At 41.0% G+C, this 12,921-nt stretch overlaps 1 protein-coding gene and 1 long non-coding RNA gene across 2 annotated transcripts in view; both read left to right on the plus strand.

Moving 5' to 3' along the window:
* Nucleotides 1–12,921, plus strand: part of LOC132659866 (uncharacterized) — a 995,695-nt gene that overhangs the window by 577,518 nt on the left and 405,256 nt on the right. The window lies entirely within an intron of this gene.
* LOC101111191 (olfactory receptor 7A17-like) lies at nt 1,674–10,298 on the plus strand. The gene is made up of 2 exons (XM_012179138.3): nt 1,674–1,696; nt 9,314–10,298. Exon 2 carries the CDS (start codon nt 9,330–9,332, stop codon nt 10,296–10,298), a length of 969 nt encoding a protein of 322 aa, XP_012034528.3. The 5' UTR covers nt 1,674–1,696; nt 9,314–9,329.

Here is a 12,921-nt window from a genome sequence, read left to right on the forward strand (position 1 = left end):
TTTGATGCAGGATACTGGATGCTTGGGGCTGGTGCACTGGGATGACCCAGAGAGATGGTATGGGAAGGGAGGTGGGAGGGGGGGGTCAGGTTTGGGAACGTGTACACCAGTGGCAGATTCATGTTGATGTATGGCAAAACCAATACAGTATTGTAAAGTAAAATAAAATAAAATAAAAAACAAAAATAAATAAATTTTTAAAAATTCTTGACAGATAGTACCTTCTCTTTGTTGTAATGTTCAGTCACTCAGTCGTGTCTGACTCTATAACCCCATGGACTCTAGCCTGCCATCTCCTCTGTCCATGGGATTCTCCAGGCAAGAATACTGGAGTGGGTTCCCATTTCCTCCTCCAGGGGATTTTCCCATACAGGGATCAAATCCACATTTCCTGTGTCTCCTAAATTGCAGGCAGATTCTTTACTCACTGGGCAATCGGGAAAGACCTTTGCTGAAAAGTTTTATATGCATTCTCATATAGAAAGAGTTGGAAATGACTGAGCACACACAAATACACACACACACGTATATTTATCTCTGTGTTACACATTTACTCTGTTGATAAAAAACTGTCTGTGAGAACGCTTTGTATGCTGCAATTGGAGTGTTTTTATTCCTGTCTTTGCTCACATTATTCAAAATGAATTGGAAGCTTTATTTTCTTTCCACAAAATGCTTGCCATTTTGTTATTTTATGTATATATAGATGTATTTGTGAGAATGTTTGGTAACATAAAATTTATGTGGTCAGTCGGTCATATGGTGTTCTATCCATTGCTTTTTACATTTTTTTATGGAAAGAATTGAGCCGTCACTGTAATATTCGTCACGACGATATTTGCTTTAAAAAATGACAGTGATTGTTTTCCTGCATATATTTTAGTGCTAATTAATCACTTATTATGAGGTTCCCAGATGATGCTAGTGGTAAAGAACACAACCTGCCAATGCAGGAGACATAAGAGAAATAGCTGGATCCCTGGGTCTGGAAGATCCCCTGGAGGAGGGCATGGCAACCCACTCCAGTATTCATGCCTGGAGACTCTCATGGACAGAGGAGCCTGGTGGGCTGTGGTCCACAGGGTTGCAAAGAGTTGGACATGACTGTAGCAACTTAACACACACACACACAACCACCTATTAAACATATTTCTAACTTTTACTCTCTTCTTTCTTATTCTTCCTTTTAATCTTTTGAGGTTAAATGTATTTATAAAAGTTGTATTACCTTTGGACATCATGTAGAAATCATTTTTTGAACCATTTGATTAAATGTCACCTTTGTCTTTCATGAACATATTTGAATCCATCTATCTTTATTTAAGAAAAAAACGAACTTGAATACTGCTTCCTGTTTGCATTTAAAATATCTTCTCTTATTTTACTTCCAATTCTTTGGTAATTTAACATTTAATTAGTGGCCAATGTTGGTATCATTAAATTATTACTGTTCAGGTCTTTATGAAACTTATAGATATTCATTCAATCTTGTTACATTCAGTTATTTTAAAACCACTACCACTCAACCTAGCTTTATTCTCAGTAACATTGTCCCACATATGCTTGGTTTCTTTTAAATTTTTCTTTCTATATTAAGTACAAACACCTATTCATACAATTTTCTACAAACGTATGAATAGAATCCTATGCACATCACAGAGACTCTTGATTCAGCGCACTTTTTTTTTTTCCTACCTTTTCCTTTACTGGTCAATAATGCCCCAGGGATTTTCTTCCAATCAACTAATATTCAATGCAATACGGGTTCATTATTTCAATAGCTGTTTAGTATTTCATAAGGGGCTGTGCTACTCACTCTGCAGACTGTCTTTCATAATCTTCCTCTTCAAGTTGTAATTATATCATTCCTACAAAAATATTTGAGATTGTTAAATTTAAACTGTGTTTCTAGAGGAACTCTGTTTCCCTGGGAACTCTGAACAATGCTTGTAGAAATATCAGTCTGTTACTCTTGGAACAGTGGGTGGAGGTCAGGGATGCTCTAGGCATCCTGCAAGACACAGGATAGACCCCACCACAGAGAACAACCTGTCTGAGAATGTCAACAGTGTTGAGATTGAGAAGGCTCCAGGTAGAGAACATCTGTACTTTTAATATCTGTGCCATTGTTCAGATGGCTTTCCCAACAGTGTAACATCTTAAATTTCTGTCTGCAAATACAGATAGTGCACCTTTGCTCCCTGTTTCAAAGTACCACTGTAAACTGTGTGACAACTCTGTAAGTATTTCCCCAGATGGATGGTTGTGAAAAAGTGTTCTTTCCTTAACTGTTATTGAGATTGATAAAAAATTAATACCTTGAATTGTCATTTTGATGTGTCGATTTTATTATTATATGCCCACATAATATAAAACTCTTATTCTACCATTACCAGCTTTTGAAAAGATTTTTAAGAATTGTTGTTTCTCAGTTGACCTTTTGGGGACTGTTTTGCCATAAAAAAATCCTTTTTCATTTTACTTAGTTAAATACGCCATCTTATGCTGGATTTCTTGCTTTAAGGCAGTTCAGCACATTTGTGGATTTTAGTGTGTAGTTTTCTAGGTATTCACCGAAAAAGACTGGTTTTTATATTGGATAGATAATCCTTCTGATTTATTCTACAATCTAATCTTCCCAAATTGAAGTACAATCTTATATGTATTTAACAAAATCTGTTATATTATATATTATGTATATTATATTCATGTTTACACATTTCCCAATCGGATATCAGTTAATCATTACTTTTAAAATATTGTTTGAATTAGTATGTGAAACTCTATTCAATGTTTTAAAAATACAATTGCTTTGTAACTAATTTATTCAATTAATTTTCCTGCAATTCTCTTTATTTTGTAACTTCACATACATTTAAACGCGTTTCTGTTTGCCTGTGTGCGTGCTAAGCAGCTTCCATTGTATATCTTTGCGACCATATGCACTGTAGCCCCAGGCTCCTCTGTCCTTGGGATTCTCCAGGCAAGAATACTGGAGTGGCTTGCATTCCCTCCTCCAGGGGACCTTCCTGACCCAGGAATTGAACCTGTCTCTCTTTTGCCTCCTGAATTGGCAGGCAGGTTCTTTACCACTAGCGCCACCTGGAAAGCCCCTGTTTCTATATAAGTGCGCACATATTCACATATCTTTCTGAAAGTACAATAGTGACCATAGCAGTTGAAGTCTCTGATGATTGGGATTTTGCATTGTCATGGTGAAGTAATAGTACAATGAACATCTATTATAATATAACATCTTCAGGCATGAATCCTATGAAAAAATTTATTCAGGACAAAAGGATGGATTGACATAGTGTCTGCATAATTTACAGAGCATAGTTTGAAAAGCCTTTTGCATGTTGAACAAAGACCAGAATAGCATTGGGGTATGCTCATCAGATTTATTTTAAATATATGATAGTGCTTAAACTCCAAGAATAACAAACACATGATGCCCCATAAGGAAACTGGGAAAGAGCTTGCCTCATTCCCTATAGAACAGTAAAAAAATTGGTCAAAGAAATGGAAAAAGATTTGAGGAAAATGTCTTCTATTGCTTTATATAAAATATGTTTAGCTTTTGTTGTTTTCCTTTGGATATTCATTTTTGTTGGTTTATTTACTTTGCCCATTTTTCTTTTGGGATAGTCAAATATTTCAGGCTTCTTTCATTATAAAAGTATAACTGTTTCAGTCAAGGAAAACATGTATTTTTCTTCTTGAAAATTATTTTTCCTGGGCATCAAGTATAGATAACTGGAATTGGAATGTGAAACAAAGGAAGCTATAATTCATCACATAGTCTCCGGGACTATTCAGTTCAGTTCATTTCAGTTGCTCAGTCATGTGTGACTCTTTGTGACCCCATGAACTGCAATATGCCATGCCTCCCTGTCCATCACCAACTCCCAGAGTTCACTCAGACTCACGTCCATCGAGTCGGTGATGCCATCCAGCCATCTCATCTGTCATCCCTTTATCCTGCCCCAATCCCTCCCAGCATCAGAGTCTTTTCCAATGAGTCAACTCTTCACATGAGGTGGCCAAAGTACTGGACCATTAGAGCTTATTAAATCTTTTACCCCCTAATGTCTATTTCATTTCCCTCTCTTCTCTCTCTCCCCCGCCTCTCTTTCACACACACACATACTTTTTATATTTCTTTAAATATAAGGCTGAAAGTGACCATAACAATGAACCCCAATTTTATTGGTCTCTGGGCAGGCTATGATCTGGAATTTCTGGGTACCATTTATACATTCTGTAGGAGAAAGATGATTGGATGTGATCAACTTGAGTTATAATGGTATATGGTGTGAGCAGGGTGGTTCTGGGTGAGAAATGCGTAGTAGGAACATAGCCCAGGAAGATGTGGTGTGACCATGTGTGTGTGTGTCCATGAGTGTGTGCTTGTGCCTTGAGAGCAGTCCTTAAAGCAGAGGCACTAGGACTCATCCATTAAGGTGCCTTATCACAGAGCCCAGACCTCAGTCAGCAGAAGGTACTAAGGATGGGAGACGTTTTAATTCACAGGATGCTTTTGCAACTAAATTCATAAAGTTCAAGGAACAAGCATTTTCCTTAGGTCCTTTGTAGTGGCCCCTCTCCAGGCACATATTTCTCTTGATATCATACTAGATCCTTCTCTCCCTTTGTTGAGTTATCTGTTCAATTATCACCTTGATTGCTGACCTTACCTGAACACTCAATACATGAAAATACCTCTTACTGCTGCTGCTGCTAAGTCACTTCGGTCGTGTCCGACTCTGTGCAACCTTATAGACGGCAGCCCACCAGGCTCCCCCGTCCCTGGAATTCTCCAGGCAAGAACACTGGAGTGGGTTGCCATTTCCTTTTCTAATGTATGAAAGTGAAAAGTGAAAGTGAAGTCCCTCAGTCGTGTCCAACCCTCAGTGAGCCCATGGACTGCAGCCTTCCAGGCTCCTCCATCCATGGGATTTTCCAGGCAAGAGTACTGAAGTGGGGTGCCATTGCCTTCTCCGTACCTCCTACTACTCTCTTTTATATCTAGTTTTGTTTTCTTCATAGCAACTCTTATTACTTGACATATTATATTATATTTGCACATCATCTTTCAACATCACTGGATTGTGAAAACTTCTGTTTTTCAGCACCATATATATGTTACTTGTATTTGTTTGGAGGGACTTGCCAGGTGGCTCAGTGGTAGAGAATCCATCTGGCAATGCAGGAGAGGCAGATTCAATCCCTGGGTTGAGAAGATCAATCACCTGGAGAAGGAAATGGCAACACATTCCACTATTGTTGCCTGGGAAATCCCATGGACAGAGGAGACTGGCAGGCTACACAGAGTCCAGGGGTCTCAAAAGTGCCAGATCCAGCTTAACGACTAAACAATATGTGTTTTGAACATGGTTGACACTCAATATATATTCTTCAAATGTATGAAAATATTTCTGTTCAGTCGTTCAGTCGTGTCCAACTCTTTGCGACCTATGAATTGCAGCATGCCAGGCCTCCATGTCCATCACCAACTTCCAGAGTTCACTCAAACTCACATCCATTGAGTCGGTGATGCCATCCAGCCATCACACCCTCTGTCGTCCCCTTCTCCTCCTGCCCCCAATCCCTCCCAGCATCAGAGTATTTTCCAGTGAGTCAACTCTTTGCCTGAGGTGGCCAAAATACTGGAGTTTTAGCCTTAGCATCATTCCTTCCAAAGAACACCCAGGACTGATCTCCTTCAGAATGGACTGGTTGGATCTCCTTGCAGTCGAAGGGACTCTCAAGAGTCTTCTCCAACACCACAGTTCAAAAGCATCAATTCTTCGGCGCTCAGCTTTCTTCACAGTCCAACTCTCACATCCATACATGGCCACTGGAAAAACCGTAGCCTTGACTAGATGGACCTTTGTTGGCAAATTAATGTCTGCTTTTCATAATGCTATCTAGGTTGATCATAACTTTCCTTCCAAGGAGTAAGCATCTTTTAATTTCATGGCTGCAATCATCATCTGCAGTGATATTGGAGCCTAAAAAAATTAAGTCTGACACTGTTTCCACTGTTTCCCCATCTACTTCCCATGAAGTGATGGGACCAGATGCCATGATCTTCATTTTCTGAATGTCGAACTTTAAGCCAACTTTTTCACTCTCCTCTTTCACTTTCATCAAGAGGCTTTTTAGCTCCTCTTCTCTTTCTGCCATAAGGGTGATGTCATCTGCATATCTGAGGTTATTTCTCCCAGCAATCTTGATTCCAGCTTGTGTTTCTTCCAGTCCAGAGTTTCTCATGATGTACTCTGCATAGAAGTTAAATAAGCAGGGTGACAATATACAGCCTTGACATACTCCTTTTCTATTTGGAACCAGTCTGTTGTTCCATGTTCAGTTCTAACTGATGCTTCCTGACCTGCATATAGGTTTCTCAAGAGGCAGGTCAGGTGGTCTGGTATTCCCATCTCTTTCAGAATTTTCCATAATTTATTGTGATCCATACAGTCAAAGGCTTTGCCATAGTCAATAAAGCAGAAATAGATATTTTCCTGGAACTCTAGCATTTTCGATGACCCAGCAGATTGAGATGGTTGGATGGCATCATCACTCTATTGATGTGAGTGTGAGTGAACTCTGGGAGTTGGTGTTGGAAAGGGAGGCCTGGCATGCTACAATTCATGGAGTCATAAAGAGTTGGACACGACTGAGCAACTGAAATGAACTGAACTGAGCAGATGTTGACAATTTGATCTCTGGTTCCTCTGCCTTTTCTAAAACCAGCTTGAACATCTGTAAGTTCATGGTTCACATAGTGCTAAACCTGGCTTGGAGAATTTTGAGCATTACTTTACTAGCATGTGAAATGACTGCAATTGTACAGTAGTTTAAGCATTCTTTGGCATTGCCTTTCTTTGGGATTGGAATGAAAACTGACCTTTTCCAGTCCTTTGGCCACTGCTGAGTTTTCCAAATTTGTTGCCATATTGAGTGCAGTACTTTCACAGCGCCATCTTTCAGGATTTGAAATAGCTCAACTGGAGTTCCATCACCTCCACTAGCTTTGTTTGTAGTGATGCTTTCTAAGGCCCACTTGACTTCACATTCCAGGACGTCTGGCTCTAGGTAAGTGATCATACCATCGTGATTATCTTGGTCGTGAAAATCTTTTTTGTACAGTTCTTCCATGTATTCCTGACACCTCTTCTTAATATCTTCTGCTTCTGTTAGGTCCATACCATTTCTGTCCTTTATTGAGCCCATCTTTGCATGAAATGTCCCCTTGGTATCTCTACTTTTCTTGAAGAGATCTCTAGTCTTTCCCATTCTGTTGTTTTCCTCTATTTTTTGCATTGATCGCTGAGGAAGGCTTTCTTGTCTCTCCTTGCTATTCTTTGAAAATCTGCATTCAGATGTTTATATCTTTCCTTTTCTCCTTTGCTTTTTGCTTCTCTGCTTTTCACAGCTATTTGTAAGGCCTCCCCAGACAGCCATTTTATTTTTTGCATTTCTTTTCCAAGGGGATGGTCTTGATCTCTGTCTCCTGTACAATGTCATGAACCTCCATCCATAGTTCATCAGGCACTCTGTCTACCAGGTCTAGTCCCTTAAATCTATTTCTCACTTCCACTGTATAATCATAAGGGATTTGATTTAGGTCATACCTGTATGGTCTAGTGGTTTTCCCTACTTTCTTCAATTTGAGTCTGAATTTGGCAATAAGGAGTTCATGATCTGAGCCACAGTCAGCTCCTGGTCTTGTTTTTGCTGACTGTATAGATCTTCTCTATCTTTGGCTGCAAAGAATATAATCAATCTGATTTCGGTATTGACTATCTGGTGATGTCCATGTGTAGTCTTCTCTTGTGTTGTTGGAAGAGGATGTTTGCTATGACCAGTACATTCTGTTGGCAAGACTCTATTAGCCTTTGCCCTGCTTCATTCTGTACTCCAAGGCAAAATTTGCCCTTACTCCAGGTGTTTTTGAGTTCCTACACTTGCATTCCAGCCCCCTATAATGAAAAGGCCATATTTTGGGGGTATTAGTTCTAAAAGGTCTTGTATGTCTTCATAGAACCATTCAACTTCAGCTTCTTCAGCATTACTGGTTGGGGCATAGACTTGGATTACTGTGACAGTGAATGGTTTGCCTTGGAAAGAAACAGAGATCATTCTGTCGTTTTTGAGATTGCATCCAAGTCCTGCATTTTGGACTCTATTGTTGACCATAATGGCTGCTCCATTTCTTCGGAGGGATTCCTGCCTGCAGTAGTAGGTATAATGGTCATCTGAGTTAAATTCACCCATTCCAGTCCATCTTAGTTTGCTGATTTTTCCTAGAATGTCAGCGTTCACTCTTGCCATCTCCTGTTTGACCACTTCCAATTTGCCTTGATTCATGGACCTAACATTCCAGGTTCCTATGCAATATTGCCCTTTACAGCATCAGACCTTGCTTCCATCACCAGTCACATCCACAGCTGGGTGTTGGTTTTGCTTTGGCTCCATCCCTTCATTCTTTCTGGAGTTATTTCTCCACTGATCTCCAGTAGCATATTGGGCACCTACCGACCTGGGGAGTTCCTCTTTCAGTATCCTATCATTTTGCCTTTTAATACTGTTCACGGGGTTCTCAAGGCAAGAATATTGCCATTGGTTTGCACATGTCAGACCTTCCCAGTGGACCACATGGCATGGCTTAGTTTCATTGAGTTAGACAAGGCTGTGGCCCATGTGATTAGATTGACGAGTTTTCTGTGATTATGGTTTCAGTGTGTCTGCCCCTTGATGCCCTCTCGCAAGACCTACCTTCTTACTTGGGTTTCTCTTAACTTTGACATGGGCTATCTCTTCACATTGGCTCCAGCAAAGTGCAGATGCTGCTCCACACCTTGGACGAGGGGTATCTCCTCACTGCCACCCCTCCTGACCTTGAACTTGGAGTAGCTCCTCTCGGCCCTCCTGCGCCCACACAGCCACAGTTATTATTATTTTGGTGGGGTGGCCTGGGGGGCAGCAAGATTACTGGAGTGGGTTGCCATTCCCTTCTCCATGGGATCTCCCTGACCCAGGGGTTGAACCTGAGTCTCCCGCATTGTAGGCAGACGCTTTACCCTCTGAACCACCAGGGAAGTTACATTTTTCATTACAACTGTAGAATGCATGATTCCTTTGGGAATATGCTAAGAATGGCCAAAAATGCCCAGGTAGAGATGAAATAGAACTTTTCTAAACACAAGATATTAAAATTAATTTATTGAGAGCAAAATAGAAATTGCACTATGTGAGTTATGCCAATTTGTGTGAAAATTATTCATGTTATTTTCATTTTTCCTGGTAGTCATCTCCACCACATGGAACCAGGTAACAATACACAATTTTCTGAATTTTTTCTTCTGGGATTCTCAGAAGATCCAGAATTGCAGCCCCTCATCTTTGGACTTTTCCTCTCCATGTACCTGATCGTTGTGTTTGGAAACCTGCTCATCATCCTGGCCACCATCTCTGACTCCCACCTTCACATCCCCATGTACTTCTTCCTCTCCAACTTGTCCTTTGTAGACATCTGCTTAACCTCCACCACCATCCCAAAGATGCTGCAGAATATCGAGAACCAGAGCAAAGCCATAACCTACGAAGGCTGCATCGTTCAGGTATATTTTTATATATTCTTTGCCGGAATAGATGACTTCCTCCTGACAGTGATGGCCTATGACCGCTTTGTGGCTATTTGCCACCCCCTGCACTACACAGTCATCATGAACCCTCAGCTCTGTGGACTGCTGGTATTGATGTCCTGGATGATGAGTGCTATGAATTCTTTGTTACAAAGTTTACTGGCTTTGAAGCTGACCTTCTGTACAGAGGTGGAAATTCCCCACTTTTTTTGTGAGCTCAGTCAGATGGTCCAACTTGCCTGCTCTAACACCTTTCTTAATGACATGGTGATGTATGTGGCATCAGTGCTACTAGCTGGTGGGCCATTTGCTGGTGTCCTTTACTCTTACTCTAAGATAGTCTCTGCCATACGAAGAATCTCATCAACTCAGGGAAAGCTTAAAGCATTTTCCACTTGTGCATCTCATCTCTCAGTTGTCTTCTTATTTTATTGTACGAGCCTGGGAGTGTACCTTAGCTCTGCTGCTACACACAGCTCACGCTCAAGTGCAACAGCCTCTGTGATGTACACTGTGGTCACACCCATGCTGAACCCATTCATCTACAGTTTGAGGAACAAAGACATAAAGAGAGCTCTGAAGAGAGTCTATGGAATAATAGCTATAAAAAGGCCAATTGTCCTGGGGCAGATGAAGTGCCCTTGACTGCATTCCTCAAGCCTGAGAATCAGAAATTGTGACACTTTCCTCAGTGTGGAATAAAATTTGCTCCTTCTACTTATTTCCTTGGATATCCATTTTTATAAAAATTCAACTTTTCTATACAGTCTCAGTTACTCACTTTATTAAAATTTTTTTTCATACTATGACTTAGGTGTTTTTTATTTAAGTTGTGATTTTTTTTCTACTTCAAAATTTTCCAAACTTTAGATATGAGATATTTGGACATTCCTATTTTTTGTGGAGTGACATGAGGAATAATACTTTCTTAAATGACAAATGTCATCCCGAGTAATTTCTGCCTTGCTTTCAGGGAAATAAGCATTTCATGCGATATGTTACTCATATGAAAAAGTGTACAAGTGAAACCGAGGGCAATTCATATAATTTTATAAAAGGATTGACTAAATCAGAGGGTGTGGAGCTATGGATAAGGAGGGTTGATTGCAATGTTACAGGCAGATTTTCAATTGCACAAGGTGCCATTGCCTCCAAACTCTGCATTACTCAAAGGTCAAATTTTTCTATATGTATGCTGCTGCTAAGTTGCTTCAGTCATGTCCGACTCTGTGCGACCCCACAGATGGCAGCCTACCAGGCTCCCTGTCCCTGGGATTCTCCAGGCAAGAACACTGGTGTATATACCTCATGATCAAAGATGACTCACTAGAGAACTTGACCACCTATCCAGTCATGTGGTTAAGGTCACAATTTGTGCGAACATGTTTGCCAATAACCTGCTTACCTGGAAGGAAACTGCAATGGAATAAACATTTTAATATCATTATCTGTAATACAATTAAAAAACAGAGTAGAGAATGCTATCTTTAAAGATCAGAATAAATGCATACATTGACATTATTGGAGTTGATCTCAGTCCTATACCATTTTTTATTTTATTCATTTACTTGTTGCTGCATAACCAGTCATCCTAACAGTAACTCCTCTAATGTGATGTCTTTATTATCAAATGAGATTTAATATTAAGGAGTTGTTCTGATCTCTGCTGGATTTCTCATGAGTTTATATTTCTCAGTAATTCTATATGGTGGAACTCTAAAGCTCATCCATGAGGTTGTATGGAGCCATGTAGCAATTCTTTCTTCACTAATATATGATAGTCTACTCCATTTATTTGTGTATTTAATCTTTTGCTTATGCATGTGTCCTCAGTGGTGTCTGATCTTTGTGATCCCATGGAGTGTAGCTCACCAGGCTCCTCTGTCCATGGGATTCTCCAGGCAAGAATACTGGAGTGGGTTGCCATTTTTCCTTCTGGGGATTTTCTTGACCCTGGGATCAAACTTGCATCCCCTGCATCTCCTGCACTGGCAGGTGGATTCTTAACTGCAAAGCCACCTGAGCCACTTGGGAAAGCAGAGCGCAATGGCACCCCAATCCAGTACTCTGGCCTGGAAAATCCCATGAACGAGGAGCCTTGTAGGCTGCTGTCCATGGGGTCACTAAGAGTCAGACATGACTGAGCAACTTCAGTTTCACTTTTCACTTTCATGCATTGGATAAGGAAATGGCAACCCACTCCAGTGTTCTTGCCTGGAGAATCCCAGGGACATGGGAGCCTGGTGGGCTGCCGTCTGTGGTGTCGCACGGAGTCGGACACAACTGAATCGACTTAGAAGCAGCAGCAGCAGCACCTGGGAGGCCCCAGTTTTAATCTTATAGCTTGTGGGGAAAAGTCTGTCATTGGTGATGTCAGTATTATGGTGGCAGAAGACACTCTCTTTGTTTCTCTCCTCAATCTACAACTTGTAGATAACATCATGCATAAATAAAGTTGTTTTTTTTCTATCCAACACATCAGGACACCAGAGATACACACAGCTGTACATCTGAAGGGGAGCAGATTTTTCACATGGAGAAGGTGGAGCCAGGGGAACAGCAGAGGTGGTGATGCTGATCCCAGCCCATGGCTGAGGCAGCTGAGGCTGCAGCCCCAGAGCACCTGGGAGTCCCACGGGAGGTGGTGCACGTAACCCCGGCCTCCTGGATGCAGGAGCACCTGCAGCCCCAGGGAACCAGGCATCAGTGGGAGGCCCTCACGCAAGGTCACCGTGCATGTGGCAAGAGCACCTACCACTCTATGACCCCTCCCCAGCAAAGATGCCAGCCACATCAGGGATGCTGACAACACCAGGTCACCACTGATGCTGGAGGCACAAACATTGATGGCAAGGACAATGACAATGCCTCTGGAAGAGGCCATGAAATGCAAAAAATGTACTTCCTCAAGTATAGCCAGAAGCAGCTCATATGAAAGAAACCAAAAACTTGTGCCACAAAGTCACTTAATCGAAAAACGCAGAAGGACCTCTGTTAGCAATCTGTTGAATTGTTAGAATCAAAGTATACAAGGCTTTACCTACTTAAGAACACTGTTTGCTCCTTCAAATGCATGGACAGAGGAGCAATCCGTTGAGCACCATGAAAAACCGCAGTAACATGAAATCACAAAAAGAAAACAACAGTTATCCATGAACTAATTTAACGTCATGTAAGATTGTGATCAAGCAAGTGGAGAATTCAAGATAGTGTCATGAAGAAGCTCAACAAGCTAGAAGAAAACTCCCAAAGACACTTCAGTTAGCTG

The sequence above is a fragment of the Ovis aries genome, chromosome 5, assembly GCF_016772045.2.
Source record: "Ovis aries strain OAR_USU_Benz2616 breed Rambouillet chromosome 5, ARS-UI_Ramb_v3.0, whole genome shotgun sequence".
Classification (NCBI taxonomy): domain Eukaryota; kingdom Metazoa; phylum Chordata; class Mammalia; order Artiodactyla; family Bovidae; genus Ovis; species Ovis aries.